The sequence below is a fragment of the Pan troglodytes genome, chromosome 22 (genome assembly GCF_028858775.2).
Source record: "Pan troglodytes isolate AG18354 chromosome 22, NHGRI_mPanTro3-v2.0_pri, whole genome shotgun sequence".
In the NCBI taxonomy this organism is placed as follows: Eukaryota; Metazoa; Chordata; class Mammalia; order Primates; family Hominidae; genus Pan; species Pan troglodytes.
Genome location: NC_072420.2, coordinates 47272549 through 47296612, shown reverse-complemented (window position 1 = coordinate 47296612; position 24064 = coordinate 47272549). Strand labels below are relative to the sequence as shown.

Genomic DNA, 24064 nt, shown 5'->3' with positions numbered 1-24064 from the left:
CTCTGGGAAAGTGGTCAGCACTTACAGGAATGGCTCCTCCAACATCTGAGCGAGGAAGGGCCACAGAGCACAGTTGTGCCTTCCTTGGGCCTGGGCAAGCTCTGTGCTTCACAGAGCAAGCCTGTGTCAGATCCTTCAGCAGAGACCACAGCCAGGGGTGGTGAAGCCGATGAGGAAGTGAGGGCCAACCACACTGCTCAGGCCGTTCCTCACAGGAGGCTGGGGCAGGCTGAGCCACGCAAGAACACAGCTCTCAGCCCTGTGCTATTTCCAGGGCACACTTACGGATCCTGAATGGTAGAGAACGTCCTAGATAAAACAATGACAGCAAGACAGCCACGTACACAGATATCTTGTGGGAAACCCTTTCACGGCCACTTTGAAACTGGGTTGGGAGAAGGACCTGATGCTGGGTCAGGCATCCATTGGGGACCATGGACATTTTTGGAGAGTTTGGGCCAATGTTCTTGTGTAATTTGTCAGAAGGAACACCTACTTCTTCACTCTTGTGAAGAAGAACCCATAAACTGGCCCCCGTGTTCAGAGGCTCCAGTCGAGCGAGTTGAGGGGACAGCTGGACTTCTCCTTCCTCAGGCTGGCTGGAGGCTTCAGCAGGGGGCACACCATCCACACGCCTCTGTAAAACAGCGTTCGAACGGGACATCTCTAAGGCATCGTCCAACTCTGACAGTCTGTGACCTTCCACCCTGGGGTGGAGGGAAAGGCCTTGGGATACAGTCCACACATCACGTTTTCCCCTAAAAGTACCACCCGTTTTAGTCCCTGCAGACACTGGCCTCAGCAGCTTCTCTGAGGCAGCCCCATTGAGCCCAGGGCTGACCACAGACAAGCACTACTGTCCACAGAACTTCACGCCCAGTGGGGCCAGACTTGGAGGATGGCAGAGGAGAGAAGCTCCAGGGGCCTCTCCATTAGAAACCAACTTGCAGGCCACTTAATCTCCTATGCTCAGCCTGTACTTGGAAGCTGCTTGTTCTTGGCTGCACATTTGCTTTGTTTGAATCAATTAATCCAAGTCTCTCTCCTCTCCCCACCCCCAACCTTGCCTTTAGGGTGACATCAATATTCATGTAATAAATAAATCGCACAAAAAGCTGACTCCCCACTTCCTGCCCTACAGGCCCTTTTTTCTTCCTCAGCCCATGTGCAATCCTGGCTCCCAGCAAGTCCCCGGGGCTGCTTGGTCAATGCAGCCCTGTGTGCAGGCCTGGCAGCCCTGCCACCCCCGCCCTCAGCTCCCATTGGCTGCCACGGCCTGCAGTGGGCTGCACCAGGGTTCATCCATCCTCCCTGGGCAGAGGGAATAAGAGGCTGCCCCTGCCCACCAGTCCTGCCGCCCAGGACCCGCAGCAGAGACGACGCCTGCAGCAAGGAGACCAGGAAGGGGTGAGACAAGGAAGAGGTGAGAAAGAGCCAGGCCAAGAGGACGCTCAGGAAGAAATGGTTCTTTTCTTTTGGGTGGAACGGAATGGAGGGGTAGAAACTAAGTGGTAGCTTAAAAAGCCCCTTTAGGACAATTGGCAGCATTTCAGAAGTGTCAATAGGATGATGTGTTTTAATCTCCACATTACTGCTGCTTTGTGGACACCTGACTGCATCAGCCCTAGACAGCTAGAGGTGTGTTTTGCCATAAATCAGAGAAACGTCAGGTTTCATGGCCCAGAAGTGATTGTTGACATTTTCCCAGCGGTACTACAAATACTGCCTCTTCTGTAACTATTTGAAGAGTAAAGATTTTGCTTCCCACTGGGGCTAAAAATGATGGAGAACCTAATGCTAGTTTAGTCCTATATCATAAATAAACGCTTCCCTTTTCTCCTTATTATTTCTCCCACCGCCCTGGGTAAGTAACTCTTCAGTTCTCCAGTTTCCCTCAGTGTGAAGTGCCAGGGTCCCCACAGCCCCAGCACGCCGCTCAGAAATTACCTAACAATTACAAATAAATTGGGTCAAAGGAATCGGGGTTTTGGTGGGTTTTAACTTTCCTCAGTCTCACAGTTTCTCAGGGAGGTCGAACCCCTTCTTTAGAGGGATCCTCACACGCTAGGTAACTTGTCTTTCTAAGGAGTTAAAGTTCAAAAGTTCTCTTGTTCTCGATATTCAAAGATTAATGTAGGACATTCAAAGAATGTGAGAAAGAAACGGACATTTATTTCCATTTCTCTTAAAAGATAAACTATAAACCATCAACTATTTCTTAGGTCAAAGGGAAAAATTTAACAAGAATTTTTTTAGTTGATTTGTAGTGTGGTTATGAAGAAATCCATATTTTCTAGTGGTTTCTATTAGTGTTCTAATATATGGGATACATGTTTTATGCCTTTCCTTTGTAATAATCCCATTAGTCATAATTCATAGAAAAACAATTTAACCTCCTTTTCCCCAAATCATCATGGACTTTGAGGAGCATCAGAATGAGGTAAAAGTGTCTTGTTTTGTTTAAAAAAATACACACACATACAAACACGCATATATCAATAATTGAAAACTTGAGTTCAAAGAATAAGAAAGCATGAAATGTTAAAGATTTTAATCCATCTTAATTGTTCTATTTGTGAATTATCAAATTTTTAGGGACTCAAGAGCAGAATAAAGTACACTGATTATTAATAGAATGACTTTAGCAAAGATCTGGCCAGTATAAAAAAATCTTCAATCCTGTTTCCTTCGGAGGATCAGAAATAAATAAAATTTTTAACATCTAATTCCAAATTATTTTTAAGATGTAAGTCATATATTCAACATGGGAATGATTTTTCAACACTATTTGATTTATTAATTTGTTTTTAATTATGACAGTGCAAATGTTCTTATTTAATGATTAGAACTCAAGGCCAAAAGCTGGTAAATTTCTCTGACTGCGCATCTGTTTTGTGAAACAACTGACAAGGCAACCTTTGTAAAATGCGCCTCATTCCCAGACTGACCAGATATTTCCTTGGTTCGTAGGCTGTGGCGTAAGGTATTTGCTGTGAGGGAGGTAGGAGGGCTCTTACTTTGACAGCTGCAGAGAAACACCTATTCCTGCCCACCCCCCCCCCCCCACCCCGTCCCAGTCACTGCAGTGAATGAGCCACCCTTTCGGTACACTGGAGGTGGAATGCAGGCTCAGCAGCTTAGCTTTCTGCTGGATTCTGTCCCTGCCTGCGACAGAACCACACCCATTTAATCAGTTAAACTCAGGATACATTTTTTTTCCTGGTAGATCAAATTACTTTCACTGTTATTCTTCAAAAAGATTGTGGCAATTCTACCATATTTATTTTTCCTGATGAATTTTACAGCTGTTTTTGTCATGTCACCCATCCAAAAAAAATCCATTATTTTTATTAAGAATGATTTAAATTTACATATGAATTTAAAGGAAAAACTTCCTACATTTTATGTTCCTCAGAATCTCTTGGAAGGACCTACATTTTTCTTCCTAAACTTAGTCTTAGATCACATGTTATTGCTATATGCATAGGATATTTTGCACTGTATTTTCTACTTCTTTACTGATAGAATATAGGAATGCTATTGATTTTTGTCTTCTTATTTTGCTCCTAGTCACTGTCTCACTTTCAGATTGATTTTAACAGCTTGCAGTTGATGGTTTGCTCACCTGCACTCTACCACCTCATCTTGGAGCCTTGCAGGAACAGAGAGGGACCCTGTGGGGAGGAAGCAGAAATTAATCCCTGAATTCCCTTGCTGCTCTGCCTCTGTATTTTTGCCAGTTTCCCTGTTGGCCCAACCCAACCAGAATTCAGAGGGCATGGGAATATATCCCCGTGGCCCACACGGACAGAGAAGGCAGGCCCACAGCTGTCTAAGAGGCAGGTGGAAGGATTATGATAAAAGTGCAAATTCCCAGAATGCCCCTCCAGGCCATGCCTGCTGCTCTGAGCTTGAAAAGGGTGCCAAGGCCATTCCATCCCCCTTGTCTGGGTTGAGGTCTGTATTGATAACATGTGAAATGTTTTATGATGAGGTATAGATGAGAAGGCAAGTTTCCTTTGCGAGCCCCTAGGATGTCTGAGCTGGAGAAGGCCATGGTGGCCCTCATCGACGTTTTCCACCAATATTCTGGAAGGGAGGGAGACAAGCACAAGCTGAAGAAATCCGAACTGAAGGAGCTCATCAACAATGAGCTTTCCCATTTCTTAGAGGTGAGTCTTGCTTTTTAAACTTGACACTTTCTCCATCTCCTCTTAAAATCCATCTGTACACTGGCTTTATCTTCTCAGCTGTCCTGAAGGTGATTTCATTTCCCTTTCAAGACTCCTGGGCTGCTTCTGCAAACTTGTTTGAGTAACGGAACCCTCAATGTGGGGCTGGCTCAAATGAGCCCCTTGTTTTCATTTCCTTATCAACCATCTTGTGTACAGTAGGTGCATCAAGGTCCCAAAGGCCAAAGCGTCCCAAATAATGCTAGACTCATTACTTACCATGGACCAAAGGGAACATAAAAGGAAACTGTTAAAAATAAGCTTTGGGAAATGTTTTTAGGAAAAGGATATATTTTGGCTTTAGCTAGATGTTTAGTATTTGCTATGGAGATAAGATATGCCAGACTTTCACTCAGTAAACACTGACTGAGCACTAATTAAGAACTGTGAGATATGCAGGCACGACAGACATGGCTTCTGCTCTGGGGCACCCAGCCTGGCACATGGATGAATGACCATGACTGGCTTAACTGAGGGCGTGACAGGGGTCTGTACACATCCTTTGGAAGCCCTGGGGCTTTGCAGGAGGCTCTGTGGAGTAACGGATATCGGTGAGGAACTGTCTTTAGTTGGGGCCCCTACTTTAGGAAGCTGTGTGGGGGCTCTTGGCAAGCCCTGTTCTTCAGACAGTTCCCGCTGTGGCTTGTGGTGGAAGTATGTCCAGACCCTTGCATTAGGGCTCATTTTCCTACCCACCGTCTCCACTGTCCTTGGATCAGACCCACCTGTCTTTACTGCCCACCTCATGCCCTCATGGAAGTGAACTGTGATCCCCCTGGTACCTGATGCTCTCTTAGAACCAAGGCTGGCTTGAGGCACGCCTTGAGCCAGAGTGAAGCACCAGTGGTGTGCACATATGAAACGTAGGGAAGGGCTTCCTGGGTCACTGATATGAGCAATCACAAATGGGATAAATGACCAGACAATGAGCCAGCGCACTAGTGTCTCACCAAGCCCTATTCCAGGATAAATACCAGGGCAGGGCTCTGCTGCATGGGGACGGGGAGCTGCCCTCCTGAGCTGGCCAAGCCTCTCAGTGCAAGACGGCAAGCCCTGGCTCCAGCAGCACGGCAGTCCATGTTTTCAGGGCAGGGGGAGGGGGCGCTGGCTGGTTCTCCTGTCCCCACTCCCACCAAACACTGCCCCACCGTGAATGGTTCAGAGTGGAGCAGACAGGCCTGAAACTTTGCAGAGGGTGTCCCCACATCTGATTCCAGGACTGGTTTTCTCAGGCATTCAAGCCGACAGAGTGACAGCAGTCCCACTCACACATGCAGTTTTCTAGTTCCACCAATCTTGCCTTCTGACTTGATCTGAGAGTCCCAGGTTCTTCTTCTGAACAAGGGCTGTTGTGAGGGTGAAGCGGGACAGTGCTTAAGTGCTTAACATATAGTGAAAGCTCAACTAATAGTAGCTACTATTATTATTTTTATACATAGAAAAAGCTTTGCACTTGGGAATTTCAATTTGTAAATGATAAATAATTCATGGTAAGCATTTCAAGGCATCACAAACATTTGCTGCCCTGTTTTATCAAGGTAATTTCAGTTCGGAAGCAGATGTATAATATAATTGAAGTTAGTGCCCTGCTCCTGCCCATCCACAGGTACCTCCCCACCTCTACCCCCGTGGAGTTACAATCTTCTGTATGTTTTGTTTACTTATTTAGTTTTTGAGATAAGGTCTTGCTCAGTCACCCAGGTTGGAGTGCAGTGGTGCAATCTTGGCTCATTGCAGCCTCAACCTCCCAGGCTCAAGCAATCCTCCGCCTCAGCCTCCTGAGTAGCTGGGAATATGGGCACATGGACCACGCCCAGCTAATTGTTTTATTTTTTCTTTGTAGAGATGGAGTCTCCCTATGTTGCCCAGGCTGGTCTCAAACTTCCTGTGCTCAAGTTATCCTCCTGCCTTAGCTTCCCAAAGTGCTGGGATTACAGGTGTGAGCCACCGTGCCTGACCCCTGTGTGTCTTATAGCCAAGGCAGCTGTTGTACATTACACTTGACTTCTTCAGGCCAAGCCTTCCTATCCCGGAGAATTGTTACTCTGCATTTATGCTCTTCATCAGTGTTCAATACCCAAATTTTTCCCACCACGTTTGTAGCCCTGCACTGTGGTTGTTCCTCTGAGGCTGTGCACATCACTTAACAGCCACACCATTCATTTGGCTTCAATGTCAGGCAGAACTGTCAGGAAAAAGTTTCATGACACCTAGAAAGCAATTCAAGTGGGAAAAAGAATACAGGGTTAACAAATGTAGGCCACGTTCCCAAGAGTTACTTCAGCAACAAAGAAGACTTTCAAAACATTAAATTCCACTGGAAGCCTTTGAGACAGGGACTTCCACACACAGAACACACGAAAAGTTTAGGAGGGCCAAAAGTTTATTTTTATTTCAAGACATTTGCTCAGGCTGATCTAGATGGTATTTTTTTTTTTTCAGGTATTTTAAGTATGATAACAACCTTCAGTTTTTCACCCTTGGCTGTTCCATTCAGCCTTTTCCAGTAGCTCAGGGCCAGACACTGACCCCCAGAGATTTCTACTTGGACAACAGCCCCCTGGTCACATGAGACATCTTTTCTGATATTTTGCATTTGATGTTCTTAGGTAATTTCGGACACAAATTATCAGAGTCACTCAACTTTTAATCATGTTTTGATGATCCAAAATTCCATTTAAAAACAAGGTCGGCAACTTCTTTTATCTCTCTTAGGAAATCAAAGAGCAGGAGGTTGTGGACAAAGTCATGGAAACACTGGACAATGATGGAGACGGCGAATGTGACTTCCAGGAATTTATGGCCTTTGTTGCCATGGTTACCACTGCCTGCCACGAGTTCTTTGAACATGAGTGAGATTAGAAAGCAGCCAAACCTTTCCTGTAACAGAGATGGTCACGCAAGAAAGCAGACAGCAAGGGCTTGCAGCCTAGTAGGAGCTGAGCTTTCCAGCCGTGTTGTAGCTAATTAGGAAGCTTGATTTGCTTTGTGATTGAAAAATTGAAAACCTCTTTCCAAAGGCTGTTTTAACGGCCTGCATCATTCTTTCTGCTATATTAGGCCTGTGTGTAAGCTGACTGGCCCCATGGACTCTTGTTAACAGTAACTTAGGAGTCAGGTCTCAGTGATAAAGCGTGCACCGTGCAGCCCGCCATGGCCGTGTAGACCCTAACCCGGAGGGAACCCTGACTACAGAAATTACCCCGGAGCACCCTTAAAGCTTCCACTACCTTTAAAAAACAAAGCCTTATCCAGCATTATTTGAAAACACTGCTGTTCTTTAAATGCGTTCCTCATCCATGCAGATAACAGCTGGTTGGCCGGTGTGGCCCTGCAAGGGCGTGGTGGCTTCGGCCTGCTTCCCGGGATGCGCCTGATCACCAGGTGAACGCTCAGCGCTGGCAGCGCTCCTGGAAAAAGCAACTCCATCAGAACTCGCAATCCGAGCCAGCTCTGGGGGCTCCAGCGTGGCCTCCGTACCCCATGCGATTCAAGTCGCGGCTGCAGGATCCTTGCCTCCAACGTGCCTCCAGCACATGCGGCTTCCGAGGGCACTACCGGGGGCTCTGAGCCACCGCGAGGGCCTGTGTTCAATAAAAAGAGCGCAGCTTGGGAGGCCGAGGCAGGTGGATCACAAGGTCAGGAGTTGGAGACCAGCCTGACCAACATGGTGAAACCCCATCTCTACCAAAAATACAAAAATGAGCCTGGCGTGGTGGCGCGCGCCTATATTCCCAGCTACTTGGGAGGCTGAGGCAGGAGAATCGCTTGAACCCGGGAGGTGGAGGTTGCAGTGAGCCGAAATCGTGCCACTGCACTCCAGCCTGGGCGACAGAGCAAGACTCCCTCTCAAAAAAAAAAAAAAAGCGCAGCAACAGCGATCCAGCGCCATCAAAAGGGAACGCAAGCAAAAAACGCGGCTTCCCTTCTGCCCCCGCTAGGGGGAGGCTTCCCCGGGGGCGTCCAGCCACTCCACAGGGGACTTCCGGCCTGTTGGGTCACGTGTTCTTCCCTAAGCCAATCACCAGGAAGGGGAGCTGCCAATGGTCCCGGGCAGTCACGTGCCTTTCCACAATGCATGCTGGGCCACCAGCCCCATTCCCGGTGGTCACTGCGCTCCCCGTGGTCCTTGGCCTCCATCTCAGAAAGCTCACGTTCGTCAGGGTCCCTCTGTGCCTTCTGAACAGTAGCGGGTAAAACAGGAAGTCCTGCCTGTCCCAGGCAGTGTGGGAGGCCCGGAGGCTCGCAGGGCCCGAGGCTGGGTGGGGCAGAGGTAGGAACCACAGCTGTGATGCCCGAGAGATGGGGTGGTGAGAGGGGCCTGGGAGCGGCTGGAGGGGACCCAGCGAGGCCACTTCACATCTAGCCGCCTGGGGAGTCCCCAGGGCCCTGTGCTCACTTCTCGCTCAGCTCTCGCCGTCTGGAAATTCGTGGTTACTTTTGGCCAAAGGGCGATGTTTTCATTTTGCACCGGGCCCTGCAAAGCTGGTCCTGGTGCGTGCTCCGGGCTGGCGGGCAGGAGACCAAGTTTGGGAGGCCCAGGGTGCGACCCTAAGTTGGGGGGCGGGAGGGGCGCTGCTGCCGGGGGGCAGCTCTGGGCTGCCCTTGGCTCGGGTGCCCGCTTCCCACCTGCATTCCTCCCCAGAGGATGCTCTGCCGCCTCGGCCGGAAGTTGAATCAGCCCTTCCAGAGCCTCCTTTGCCCACACTGATCCAAGAATCCTAAAGTGACTAAGTCCCCAGAAGCCTACTCTGCTTCCAAACCAGATAGGGAGAACATTGGTCCTCCAAGGAGCTTGGCTCCAGCACCATCCCTCAGGGATTCCCAGGGCAGCTTCTGAGCACACGGGGGCTCCTCCACCATCCAAAGGGGGTCTGGGGGTACTTATCCAATCAACTGCCGTTAGTTCCAGGTTGTAAATGCCAACCGTCCTCTCCTGGCAATCCCTAGCTGAGTGTGGCCCGCCCTCACCCAGAGGCACCTTCCAGTTCCATGAGTGGGTGGTGGTAGTCCCCACAGCTTGGTGGCCAGCACAGGCCTGGCCTACCCCAAAGGCTGCCTCCAGCATCCCCAGGTAGACAGGGGATGGGCCCGGGCAAGGGGGTGGGGGAAACCCGCCCCCAGCTTTGACCAGGAACACATGGAGTTCGCTCAGGCCTGGAGGGCAGGACCAGGTGTGAAAAGTCTGTTTTCATGAACCTGTTGCCCAGGCTGCCATTTCCATGGCCAGTTCAGCCACAGAAATTTTCTGTGCTCCATCAATTTCTCCGTTTGATCCGCAAGATTCGGGGCCACAGCCACTTCGCAAATCTGGCCCTGCCAGCAGTGTTGGTCTCTCAGGGTGGAGACCCTGGGGCCAAGCTGAGGACCCCATTTGTTGACTTGCAGTGAGAAGGTGCTGTTGAGAAGTTGGGCTGCGAGAACCCACCATCTCTGGACCCTGCGGACCATCCTCTACAGGGGCTGCTGTCCCTGCCAGAAGTACAAGCAACGCAATTGCCAGACTTCCCTGCCACCAAAAGGAGGAATCATCATCTAATAATTGGATTGCGGGGGGTAAGGCCTTGGACCCCCAGGCAGTATCTGGACATACTCCACCTGTACCCACCAGCAGGGACAGAGACAGCAGGAAGGCTATTGGGCTCTCAAGCCCTGGGCTATATGCCCTCCTGACCCCATGCCTCTGCCTGGGGAAAGGGAGCAGTGAGGATGGAAGTGGAGAGTTGATCCTGGGCTCCCCTGGCCCTCTGTCAAGCTCTGGCTCTCTCTTGTCTACTGTTGCAGATCCCCACCTCTGCAGGGCCCCAGGCCTGTTCAGCCAGACCCTGCTCCTCTTGCAACCAACAAGGGAATCAAATTTCCCCCAGGCTGGCTGGGGCCCTACTTGGGTATCTCCACTGTGGGCAGTTTGTCTCCACAGCATGACACCCTGTGAGCCCATGGGCCCGTTACTGTTCCCTGCCGCTCTGCCCTGTGAGGCCCCATCCTGGTCTCCAAGGCAAAATGGGGGCCCTTGAACCCACATGCCCCCAGCCAAGACCCTGGAGAGAGTTTGGAAACTCTTCTTAGGAAGTTGTGGGAGACACCTGGGTTTGTTTGCTTTTGTTTTGGGGTTCTTAAATTTAGGGATTCCACCCTTATCTTGTGCAGACACAAATCAGATTTTTGTAATTGCAGATAGATGGAAGTGTTTGGGCATCAGAGGAAGGTTCCACTGGCCCTTCATCCAATGGGACCTTCTACACACAGGTATTACTTTCTGCCTGCAATGGAGACACCCAAGTTGGTTCCACTAGCCCTGTCCCACAAGAGCCCAGATATTGCCTGGTGGTATTTCTTTACCAAGAACTGGGCTGCCTTGGGGACCAGGTGGGTGAGCACAAGGGATGCCTGGCCTCTCTGTCCTGAGACCCCCCTTAATTATGACCCTCACAGCCATGTCCACCAGCAACCTGGCAGGCAAGACAATGGCACAACCTCCTTTCACTGCATTTAGGGAGAAAAGGACTGGCCTCTCTCTGAAGGAGTGCAGAAAATACACATTATTCAAGCAAGTTAGCATGAGGCAAGCCTAGAGCTTTTACATAGGGCTGGATGTTGAGCAGAGAGCTGAGGATGAGGTTGGCACTCTTCTCAGGAAAATAGCCCAAAGCCCCCAGGATCTAAACCTTGCAGGAAGGAAGCCAGACTTGGCTGGGCTAGAAGGAGCTTTTCTTATGTCTTCTTACCCCAGCACCCCTAATTTAAAATACAGATCCCTGAGGTGCATCTCAGGTGTTCAGGAGGCCACTCCTGAACTTTTCCTCTTCTGTGAGGGGGTGGGGGACACTGCAGAGGGCATATTGGGTCCCATGGCCCCCTACAGCTCACTGCACAAAACTCTGCTGGGATCTTGCTACATATCCCAAGTACCAGGCCCCCCAGGTCTGAAGTGGGACCATGACTCCCTGGGGTTTTTAGCTGTGAGACTGATCAAACAAGAACTCAGGTGATTTTTTTCCTCAGGGAAGTTAATAACACCAGGTCAGCAAGACAGCACTGTCTGCCTAGATTATACCTCTAGAGGAATTGTGACCATCCTCTGGGTGTACCAGCCCCCTCACTCAAGAGTTGACTCTGCAAGGCAGAGAGTGGAAAAGGCCTCAGCTTCTCTAATACCCAAGGATTCCTGAGCAGGGACATCACTGCCTTTGCCCAGGCTTACAGTAGCCAGGCCCCTCTGGACTGCAGTCTCCTCATTCAAGAAAGTAGGAGTGTTGGGTGGTGCGCAGATAGTGCACTAAAGTGCACCCCACCCTTTCCTACTGGTCTTCACATCTTGTGAAATCCCCAGCCCCTGGGTGTTCCTGATCCTGGTTGTGAGGAAGGATCCATTAAGTATCCATTGAGTATGTTAACTGTGGGTTTTTTGTAGTTGCCCTTTATCAGGTAAATTTCCCTTATATTCTTAGGGTTTTGGATTTTTTTCGAAAGCTTTTTCTGTGTTTACCGAGGTTGATGCAGGATTTTTGTTGTTGTTGCTGCTTTGCCAGCTGGAAGCTTCTTTAGCCAGCAGGACCTCTGTTCAGTTATTCCCATCACCCCACTCTGGCCCATGGCTCCCAGGCTGGCCTGGCCCCACCAACACTCCCATTGCATGGGCCACCTGGCATCAGGGGAGTAAAGGAGGGCTACAGTGTTACAGCTCCTTTTGCACCCGCTGTTCAGCGGGTCCCAGGTTCTTGTCCCGCGTCCAAGAAGAATGAGGTTATGCAGACAACCAAAGAGTGAGCAGGGCGGAGAATTTTATTGAGTGACAAAACAGCTCTCAGCAGAGAGGGGGACACGAGTTGGGTGCACTACCCTTACCCAAAATCAGGTAGTCCTCCCCCTGCCTGAAGGTGGGCAGTCCCTGCAAGTGTGGCTGAGTCCATGGCGTTTTTTTTTTTTTTTTCATGGAGTCTCACTCTGTCGCCCAGGCTGGAGTGCAGTGGTGCGATCTCAGCTCACTGCAAGCTCCGCCTTGCGGGTTCATGTTATTCTCCTGCCTCAGCCTCCCCAGCAGCTGGGACTACAGGCGCACGCTGCCACGTCTGGCTAATTTTTGTATTTTTAGTAGAGACAGGGTTTCACCGTGTTAGCCAGGATGGTCTCAATCTCCTGACCTTGTGATCTGCCCACCTCGGCCTCCCAAAGTGCTGGGATTACAGGCATGAGCCACTGCGCCTGGCCGAGTCTGGGGCTTTTATGGGCTCAGAATGGAGTGTGTGGTGATTGGTTTGTGAGTATGCAAAAAAGGCTAAAACAAAGGCACCACTCAAAGATGGAAACAACAATGTAAAAATGTAAAAAAAACAATTAGGGAAGGGTAGGTATATGTAAAATAGGTGAAGGGTGGGGGTCAATCAGAGGAAAGCACATCAAATGGGAAGAGAGGTTCTCAATCCGGTCCATGGATTTATCTGAGATTTGGAGCTTGGCATTCAGGTTTTTTTTTCCTTTTCTGTAGCAATTTTTAAATTTTATTTTATTTGCATAGGTTATTGGGAAACAGGTGGTGTTTGATTACACTAATAAGTTCTTTAGTGGTGATTTGTGAGATTTTGGTGTACCCGTCACCCGAGCAATATACACTGCACCCTATTTATAGTATTTTATCCCTCACTCCCTTCCCACCCTTTCCCCAAGTCCTTGTATTAATCCATTTTCACACTTCTGATAAAGACATACCTGAGACTGGGCAACATACAAAGGAAAGAGGTTTAATGGAGAATTCACAGTTCCACGTGGCTGGGGAAGCCTCACAATCATGGCAGGAGGCAAGAAGGAGCAAGTCACATCTTATGTGGATGGCAGCAGGCAACGACAGAGTGAGAGCTTGTGCAGGAAAACTCTCCCTTATACTAACCATCAGATTTTGTGAGACTTACTATTATGAGAACAACCCAGGAAAGACCTGCCCCCATGATGCAGTTACCTCCCACCAAGTCCCTCCCACAACACATGGGAATACAAGATGAGATTTGGGTGGTGACACAGGCAGACCATATCATTCCACCCCTGGCCCCTCCCAAATCTCATGTCCTCACATTTCAAAACCAATCATGCCTTCCCAACAGTCCCCCAAAGTCTTACTTCAGCATTAACTCAAAAGCCCACAGTCCAAAGTCTCATCCGAGACAAGGCAAGTCCCTTCTGCCTATAAGCCTGCAAAATCAAAAGCAAGTTAGTTACTTCCTAGATAGAGTAGGGCTACAGGCATTGGATAAATACAGCCATTCTAAACAGGAGACATTGGCCAAAACGCCGGGGCTACAGACCCCATGCAAATCTGAAATCCAGTGGGGCAGTCAAATCTTAAAGCTCCAAAATGATCTCCTTTGACTCCATGTCTCACATCCAGATCACACTGAGGCAAGAGGTGGATTCCCATGGTCTTGGGCAGCTCAGCCCCTGTGGCTTTGCAGGGTACAGCCTCCCTCCTGGCTGCTTTCATGGGATGGCATTGAGTGTCGGCAGCTTTTCCAGGCCCACAGTGCAAGCTGTCTGTGGATCTACCATTCTGGAGTCTGGAGGATGGTGACCCTCTTCTCACTGCTCCACTAGGCAGTGCCCCAGTAGGAACTCTGTGTGGGGGCTCCAACCCCACATTTCCCTTCTGCACTGCCCCAGCAGAGATTCTCTGTGAGGGCCCCACCCCTGCAGCAGACTTTTGCCTGGGCATCCAGGCATTTCCATACATCTTCTGGAATCTAGGTGGAGGTTTCCAAACTTTAATTCTTGACTTCTGTGCACCTACAGGCTCAACACCACATGGAAGCTGCCAAGGCTTGGGGCCGCCACCCTTGGGTAACAGCCCAAGCTGCACCTTGGCTCCTTCCAGTCACAGCTGGAGTGGCTGGGATGCAGAGAACCAAGTCCCTAGACTGCACACAACACAGGGACCCTGGGCCTGGCCCATGAAACTGTTTTCTCCCAGGCTTCCAGGACTGTGATAGGAGGGGCTGCTGTGAAGACCTCTAACATGCCCTGGAGACATTTTCCCCACTGTCTAGAGGATTAACATTCAGCTCCTTGTTATTTATGCAAATTTATGCAGCCAGCTTCAATTTCTCCTCAGAAAATGGGTTTTTCTTTTCTATCACATTGTCAGGCTGCAAATTTTTTGAACTTTTATGCTGTTTCCCTTATCAAACTGAGTGCCGTTAACAGCACCCAAGTCACATCTTGAATGCTTTGCTGCTTAGAAATTTCTTCCGCAAGATACCCTAAATCATCTCTCTCAAGCTCCAAGTTCCACATATCTCTAGAACAGGGGAAAAATGCCACCAGTCTCTTTGCTAAAACATAAGAGTCACCTTTGTTCCAGTTCCCAACAAGTTCCTCATCTCCATCTGAGACCACCTCAGCCTGGACCTTATTGTCCATATCGCTATCAGGCTTTTGGTCAAAGCCATTCAACAAATCTCCAGGAGGTTCCAAACTTTCCCACAATTTTCTGTCTCTTCTGAGCCCTCCAAACTGTTCCAACCTCAGCCTGTTACCCAGTTCCAAAGTTGCTTCCAAATTTTTGGGTATCTTTTAAGTGGCACCCCACTCTACTGAATACCAATCTACTGTATTAGTCAATTTTTACATTGCTGATAAAGACATACCCAAGACTGGGCAAAGGAAAGACTTTACAAAGGAAAGAGGTTTAATGGAGAACTCAGTTTTACATGGCTGGGGAAGCTTCACAATCATGGTGGAAGGCAAGGAAGAGCAAGTCACATCTTATGTGGATGGCAGCAGGCAAACAGAGAATGAAAGCTTGTGCAGGAAAACTTCCCCCATATAATAACCATCAAATCTCATGAGATATACTATCATGAGAACAGTACAGGAAAGACCTGCCCCGTGATTCAGTTACCTCCCGCTGGGTCCTTCCCACAACATATGGGAATTCAAGATGAGATTTGGGTGGGGACACAGCCAAATTGTATCAGTCTCCAAAGTCCATTATATTATTCTTATGCCTTTGCATCCTCATAGCTTAGCTCCCAATTATGAGTGAGAACATGCAATGTTTGGCTTTCCATTCCTGGGTTACTTCACTTAGAATAATAGTCTACAATCTCATCCAGGTTGCTGCGAATGCCATTAATTCACTCCTTTTTTGTGGCTATACAGTATTCATATATATATATATATATATATCACGATTTCTTTATCCACTCGTTGTTTGATGGGCATTTGGGTTGCTTCAACATTTTTTTCAGTTGCGAATTGTGCTGCTATAAACATGCATGTGCAAGTATCTTTTTCATAAAATCACTTCTTTTCCTCTGGGTAGATATCCAGTAGTGGGATTGCTGGATCAATTGCTGGTAGTTCTACTTTTAGTTCTTTAAGGAATCTCCACATTGTTTTCCATAGTGATTGTACTAGTTGACATTCCCACCAGCAGTGTAGAAGTATTCCCTGGTCACCACATCCATGTCAACATCTACTATTTTTTGATTATGGCCATTCTTGCAGGAGTAAGGTGGTATCACATTGTGGTTTTGATTTGCATTTCCCTGATCATTAGTGATGTTAAGCATTTTTTCATATATTTGTTGGCCATTTGTATGTCTTCTTTTGAGAATTGTCCTTAGTCCACTTTTTGATGGGATTTTTTTTTCTTGTTGATTTGTTTGAGTTCATTGTAGATTCTGGATATTAGTCCTTTGTCAGATGTATACGTTGTGGAGATTTTTTTCCCACTCTGTGGGCTGTTTACGCTGCTACTCTTTTGCCATGCAAAAGCTCTTCAGTTTAATGAAGTCCCAGCAATTTATATTTGTTTTTAGTGCATTTGCTCTTGGTCATGAAGTCCTCGCCTAAGCCAGTGTCTAGAAGGGTTTTTCTAATGTTATCTTCTAGAATTTTTATAGTTTCAGGTCTTAGATTTAAGTCCTTAATCAACCTTGGGTTGATTTTTGTATAAAGTGAAAGATGAGGATCCAGTTTCATTCTCCTACATGTGGCTAGCCAATTACCCCACACCATTTGTTGAAAAGGGTGTCCTTTCTCCACTTTATGTTTTTGTTTGCTTTGTTGAAGATCAGTTGGCTGTAAGCATTTGGGTTATTTCTGGGTTCTCTGTTCTGTTCCATTGGTCTGTGTGCTTATTTTTATGCCAGTGCCATTCTGTTTTGGTGACTATGGCCTTAGAGTATAGTTTGAAATCAGGTAATGTGATGCTTCCAGATTTGTTCTTTTTGCTTACTCTGGCTTTGGCTATGCGGGCTTTTTGTTGTTGTTGTTCCATGTGAATTTTAGAATTGTTTTTTCTAATTCTGTTAAGAATGATGGTGATATTTTGATGGGAATTGTGTTGAATTTGTAGATTGCTTTTAGCAGTATTGTCATTTTCACAATATGTATTCGACCCATCCATGAGCATGGGATGTGTTTCCATTTGTTTGTGTCATCTATTATTTCTTTCAGCAGTGTTTTATAGTTTTCCTTGTAGACGTCTTTCACCTCCTTGTTTAGGTATATTCCTAAATTTTTTTTCAGCTATTGTAAAGGGGGTTGAGTTCTTGATGTGATTCTCAGCTTGGTTGCTGTTGGTGTATAGAAGAGCTGCTGATTTGTGTACATACATTTTGTATCTGGAAATATTGCTGAATTCTTTTATCAGTTCTAGGAGCTTTCTGGAGGAGTCTTTAGAGTTTTCTGGGTAAACGATCCTATCATCAACAAAAAGCAACAGTTTGACTTCCTCTTTATCGATTTGGATGACCTTTATTTCTTTCTGTTGTCTGATTGCTCTGGCTAGAACTTCCGGTACTATGTTGAAGAGGAGTGGTGAGAGTGGGCATCCTTGTCTTGTTCCAGTTCTCAGAGGGGATGCTTTCAAATTTTCCCCATTCAGTATTATGTTGGCTGTGGGTTTTTCATAGATGTCCCTTGTATGCCAATTTTCCTGAGAGTTTTAATCATAAAGCGATGCTGGATTTTGTTGAATGCTTTTTCTGCATCTTTTGAGATGATCATGTGATTTTTGTTTTTAATTGTTTATGTGGTGTATCATATTTACTGACTTGTGTATGTTAAACTATCTCTGCATCCCTGGTATGAAACCCATTTGATCATGGTGGACTATCTTTTTGATATGTTGTTGGATTCAGTTAGTATTTTGTTAAGGATTTTAGCATCTGTGTTCATCAGGGATATTGGTCTGTAGTTTTCTTTTTTGGTTATGTCCTTTCCTGGTTTTGGTATTAGGGTGATACTGGCTTCATTGAATGATTTAGGGAGGGTTATCTCTTTATCTTGTGGAATAGTTTCAATAGGATTGATACCAATTCTTCTTTGAATATCTGGTAGAATTCTGCTGTGAATCCATTTGGTCCTGGACTTTTTTTCTTGGTAACTTTTAAATTACCATTTCAATCTCACTGCTTGTTATTGGTCTATTCAGGATATCTAATTCTTCCTGATTAAAGCTAGGAGGGTTATATCTTTCCAGGAATTTATCCATCTCTTCTACGTTTTCTAGTTTATGCATGTAAAGGTGTTCATAGTAGCCTTGAATCATCTTTTGTATTCCTGTGGTGTCAGTTGTAATATCTCCCATTTTGTTTCTTATTGAGCTTATTTGGATTTTCTCTCTTCTTCTCTTGGTTAATCTTGCTAATGGTCTATCAATTTTACTTACCTTTTCAAAGAACCAGCTTTTTGTTTCATTTATCTTTTGTATTGTTTTTGTTTGTTTGTTTCAATTTCATTTAGTTCTGCTCTGATCTTAGTTATTTCCTTTCTTCTGCTGGGTTTGGGTTTGGTTTGTTCTTGTTTCTCTAGTTCCTTGAGGTGAGACCTCAGATTGTCTGTTTGTGCTCTTTCAGACTTTTTGATATAGGTGTTTAGGGCTATGAACTTTCCTCTTAGCATCATCTTTGCTGTGTCCCAGTGGTTTTGATAGGTTGTGTCACTATTGTCATTCAGTTGAAGAATTTTTTAAATTTCCATCTTGATTTCATTTTTGACCCAATGATCATTCAGGAGCAAATTATTTAATTCCATGTATTTGCGTGGTTTTGAAGGTTCCTTTTGGAATTGATTTCCATTTTTATTCCACTGTGGTCTGAGAGAGTGCTTGATATAATTTCAATTTTCTTAAATTTATTGAGGCTCATTTTGCGACCTGTCATATGGTCTATCTTGGAGAAAGTTCCACGTGCTGAATAGAATGTATATTTTTTGGTTGCTGGATGAAATGTTCTGTATATATCTGTTAAGTCCATTTGTTCCAGGGTATAGTTTAAATCCATTGTTTCTTTGTAGACTTTCTGTCTTGATGACCTATTCAGTGCTGTCAGTGGGGTATTAAAGTCCCCCACTATTATTATTTTTTTTTTATTTTTATTTTTTTGAGATGGAGTCTCACTCTGTCGCCCAGGCTGGAGTGCAGTGGTGCAATCTTGACTCACTGCAAGCTCTGCTTCCTGGGTTCACACCATTCTCCTGCCTCAGCCTCCCGAGTAGCTGGGACTATAGGCGCCCGCAACTGCACCTGGTTAATTTTTTGTATTTTTAGTAGAGATGGGGTTTCACCGTGGTCTCGATCTCCTGACCTCGTGATCCGCCTTCCCCGGCCTCCCAAAGTGCTGGGATTACAGGCATGAGCCACCATGCCCGGCCTGTCCCCCACTATTATTATGTTGCTGTCTATCTCATTTCTTAGGTCTATTAGTAATTGCTTTATAAATTTGGGAGCTCCAGTGTTAGGTGCATATATGTTTAGGATTGTGATATTTTCCTGTTAGGCAAGGCCTTTTATCATTATATAATGTCCCTCTTTGTCTTTTTAAACTGCTGTTGCTTTAAAGTTTGTTTTGTCTGTTATATGAATAGCTACTCCTGCTTACTTTTGGTGTCCATTTGCATGAAATGTCTTTTCCACCCATTTACCTTAAGTTTGTGCAAGTTCTTTTAAGTGGAGCATTTAGGCCATTTATATTCAATGTTAGTATTGAGATGTGAGGCACCATTCCATTCATTATGCTATATGTTGCTGTATACCTTGGCTTTTTGTTTTTGTTTTTTAAATTATATTTTTGTTTTATAGGTCTTGTGAGATTTATGCTTTAAAGACATTCCGTTTTGATGTGTTTCCAGGATTTGGTTCAAGATTTAGAGTTCCTTTTAGCAGTTCTTGTAGTGGTGGCTTGGTACAGGCAAATACTCTCAGCATTTGTCTGAAAAAGACTGTGTCTTTCCTTCATATATGAAGTTTAGTTTTGCTGAATACAAAATTCTTGGCTGATAATTGTTTTGTTTGAGGAGACTGAAGATAGTGCCCCAATCCCTTCTAGCTTTTAGGGTTTCTGCTGAGAAATCTGCTATTAATATAATAGGTTTTCCTTTATAGGTTACCTGGTGCTTTTGTCTCACAGCTCTTAAGATTCTTTCCTTCGCCTTAACTTTAGATAACCTGATCACATTGTGCTTAGGCAATGATATTTTTGTGATTCATTTCCCAGGTGTTCTTTGTGCTTCTTGTATTTGGATGTCTAGGTCTTTAGCAAGGCTGGAGACATTTTCCTTGATTATTCCCCCAAATATGTTTTCCAAACTTTTAGATTTCTCTTCTTCAGGAACACTGATTATTCTTAGGTTTGGTCTTTTAACATAATCCCAGACTTCTTGGAGGTTTTGTTCATATTTTCTTATTCTTTTTTCTTTGTCTCTGTTGGATTGGGTTAATTCAAAGATCTTGTCTTTGAGCTCTGAATTTGTTTCTTCTACTTGTTTAATTCTATTGCTGAGACTTTCCAGAGCATTTTGCATTTCTATAAATGTGTCCATTGTTTCCTGTAGCTTTGATTGTTTTTTATTTATGCTATCTATTTCCTTGAATATTTCTCCCTTCACTTCTTATATCAGTTTTTGGATTTCCTTAGATTGGGCTTTGCCTTTCTCTGGTACCTCCCTGATTAGCTTTATAACAAACCTCCTGAATTCTTTTTTGGGTAAATCAGGGATTTCTTCTTGGTTTGGGCCCATTGCTGGTGAGCTAGTGTGATTCTGGGGGGTGTTAAAGAACCTTGTTTTGTCATATTACCGGAGTTGGTTTTCTGGTTCCTTCTCACTTGGGTAGCCTCTCTCAGAGGGAAGGTCTAGAGCTGAAGGCTGTTGTTCAGATTCTTTTGTCCCATGGGATATTCCCTTGATGTAGTACTCTCCCCCTTTTCCTAATGATGTGGTTTCCTGAGAACCAAGCTATAGTGATTGTTATCTGTTTTCTGGATCTAGCCACCCAGCAAGTCAACCAGGCTCCAGGCTGATACTGGAGGTTGTCTGCACAGAGTCCTGTGATGTTAACTGTCTGTGGGTCTCTCAGCCATGTATATCAGAATCTGTTCCAGTGGAGGTGGCAGGGGGGTGAAATGGACTCTGTGAGGGCTCTTAGCTTTGGCGGTTTAATGCACTGTTTTGTGCTGGTTGGCCTCCTGCCAAGAGGTGGCACTTTCCAGACAGCATCAGCTGTGGTAGTATGGGGAGGAACAGGCATTGGGTGGGGCCCTAGAACTCCCAAGAGTATATGCCCTTTGTCTTCAGTTACCAGGGTGGGTAGGGAAGGACTATTGGGTGGGGGTAGGGCTAGGCATATCTGAGCTCAGGCTCTCCTTGGGCGGGTCTTGCTGTGGCTGAGTATTTAGGTTCTCTCCCGGGTCCTGCAGGAGCAATCGCTTCCTTCAAGGGGTCTGTGGGTCCTCTCAGGTTTCTTGATTTGTTCTTGCAGTTGTTCTGGAGGAAAAATTCATGATGCAAGTCTCCACATGCTGCTCTGAGTCAGAGCTGCAATCTAGTCCTACCTCCCATCCACCATGATCCCTCTCAATCCAACATTCAGGCTTTAACCTGTCTTTGGTTTGAAGGTCGCGTTACACCAGGGACCTGCCTCTACCTGCCTCCTGCTGCTATAAAGATAATCATGTGGGCTTTTTTATTCTATTGATATGGCATATATTAATTTTCAAATATTAAACCAATCTTGGATTCCTGGAATAAATTCCACTTGGTCGTAGTGTCCAATTCTTTTTATATGTTGCTGGATTTCATTTTAGTATTTTGTTGGATTTGTCTGTTCATATTCATAAGAGATACTGGTCTGTAGTTTTCTTGTGATGTTTGATTTTGGTATCAGATAATACTGGCTTCATAAACTGAGTGTTCCCTCTTCAATTTTTAAGAATATTTTGTGAGGCTGGGCGCAGTGGCTCATGCCTGTAATCCCAGCACTTTGGGAGGCCGAGGCGGGTGGATCATGAGGTCAGGAGATCGAGACCATCCTGGCTAACACAGTGAAACCCCGTCTCTACTAAAAATACAAAAAATTAGCTGGGTGTGGTGGTGCATGCCTGTAGTCCCTGTTAGGAGGCTGAGGCGGGAGAATGGCATGAACCCGGGAGGTGGAGCTTGCAGTGAGCCAAGATTGCGCCACTGCACTCCATCCTAGGTGACAGAGCGAGACTCCATCTCAAGAAAAGAAAAGAAAAAAATATATATATATATAGTGAAGATTTGATATTAATTTTTCTTCAAATATTTTTCAAATATTTAGTAAAATTTAGTGGTGAAGCCATCTGGGTGGGTATGGTGTTTTACTGCTTATTCAGTATTTTTGCTTGTTATAAGTCTGTTCAGATTGCCTGATCTTAAGTGGGGTTTGGTAGTTTGTGTCTTTCTAGGAATGTATCCATTTCATCTAAGTTACCTAATGTATTGGCATGCGATTGTTCATACTACTTCTTTATAATCCTTTGTTATTTCTGTAAGATCTGTAGTAATGTCCTTTTTTATTTCTGATTCTAGTAATTTGAGTCTTCTCTTTTTTCTTAGCCTAGCTACACTTTTGTTAATTTTTAAAAATCTTTTCAGTTTTTGGTTTTATTGTTTTTCTCTTGTGCTTTTCAATATCTGTTTCATTAATTTCCATTCTAATATTTATCTTTTCTTTCTTCTGCTTCCTTTAGGTTTAGTTTACTCTTCTTTTTCCAGGATAAAACTAGGTTAATGATTTGAAATTTTTCTTCTTTCTTATTATACGCATGTGCAGCTAGACATTTAACACTGCTTCAGCTTCATTCCATAAATTTTGATATGTTGTGTCTTCATTTTCATTTATGTCAGGGTATTTTTTTATTTCCCTTTTGTTTTCCTCTGATCCATTGGTTATTTAGTAGTGTGCTGCTCAATTTCCATATGCTTGGGAGTTCCAAATTTTTTCCTGTTGATTTCTGTCTTATTCCAATGTGTCCTGCTATAACAAAATACTTAAGACTGGGTATTTAATAATGAACAGAAATTTATTTAGCACAGTTCTGGAGGCTGGGAAATCGAAGAATGAGGGGGCAGCATCTGGCAGGACCCTTGTGCTGCATCATCCCATGGTGGGAGGTGGAAAGGCAAGAGAGAGCAAGGGGAGGCCAGACCTGCCCTTTTATAACAGTACTCCTCCTGTGATAATGAACACATTTCTGTGATAATGGCATTAACCCATTAATGAGCACATAACCCTCATGACCTAAACACCTCTTAAAGTTCCCACCTCCCGATACCTTCAAAATGGGAATTAACCTTTAGTATGAGTTTTGGAGTGAACAAAAATTCAAACTATATCAATTCCTAATTTCATTCTATTGTGTAGGAGAACATAATTTATGTACTATATCCTTTTAAATTTAGAGAGGTTTGCTTTATAGCCTAGCATATGGTGGTGTGTTCTAGAGAATGTTCTATGTGCAGTTGAGAAGAATGTATACTTTCTTGTTGTGTGGAGTGTTTTATAGATGTTTGTTAGGTCTAGTTGTTTATAATGTTAAATCTTTTATTTCCTAGTTGATTTTCTGCTTGGTTATTCATTATAGAAAGTGAGACATTGAAGTCTCCAACTCTTATTTCTGTCAGTTGTGTGCTTTGTGTATTTTAGTGTTTTGTTGTTGGGTGCATACATATTTGTAATTGTTAGCTTTTCCTGATAGACTGACCCTTTTATAGTTATAAGATGTCTCTAGGAATTTTTTGTTATAAGTCTATTTTGTATGAGATTAGTATAGCCACTCCAGCTTTCTTGTGGCTGCTGTTTGAATGATGTACCTTTTCTCATCCTTTTACTGTCAGTCTATTTGTATCTTTGAATAAAAGGTGTATCTCCTGTGGACAGCATATAGTTGGGTCTTATTTTTTGTTTTTGTTTGTTTGCTTGTTTTTACACAGGTTTTCTGACAATCTCTGCCTTTTTAATAAATTGTTTAATTCATTCATGTTAAGGAAAAATGCATTTATAGTCTTACCATTATATAATTATCTTTACCTTTACTGGTTCTCTTTGCTTTTTCTATGGATCCAAGTTACCATTTGGCATATTCACTTGGTTGTTAAAAAAATTACCAGCAAAGTGGAAAGATGGCCTACTAGAAGCAGCTGCCATTGGTGGCTCCCACTGAGAAGAATGAAAATGGTGAGTGAATCCTGCACCTTCAGCTGAGGTACCCAGGTTCTCTCATTGAGACTGACTAGGTGGTTGGCACAACCCATGGAGAGTCGGGAAAAGCAGGGTGGAGCGATGGACCACTCAGGAGCACCATGGGGCAAGAGGAGCTCCCATCCCCAGCCAAGGGAGGCAGTGACTGATTGTGCTACCTGCCTGGAAAACCATGTTTTTTCCACAGATCTGTGCAACTCACAGATCAGGAAATCCCCTCATGAGCCCAAACCACCAGAGCCTTGGGTCCCAAGTACAGAGCTGTCCAGATGCTCAGGTTGCAGCTAGTGGCAGCTGGCTAGAGACTGCCTAAGACAACTGAGTACCTAGGGGG

At 45.2% G+C, this 24064-nt stretch overlaps 1 protein-coding gene across 1 annotated transcript; it reads left to right on the top strand.

The window, feature by feature from the left end:
- The first annotated feature begins 1307 nt into the window (after window positions 1–1307).
- S100B (S100 calcium binding protein B) lies at window positions 1308–7500 on the top strand. The gene is made up of 3 exons (XM_001160607.8): window positions 1308–1423; window positions 4034–4172; window positions 6948–7500. Exons 2-3 carry the CDS (start codon window positions 4035–4037, stop codon window positions 7086–7088), a joined length of 279 nt encoding a protein of 92 aa, XP_001160607.1. The 5' UTR covers window positions 1308–1423; window position 4034; the 3' UTR covers window positions 7089–7500.
- The last annotated feature ends 16564 nt before the right edge of the window (window positions 7501–24064 follow it).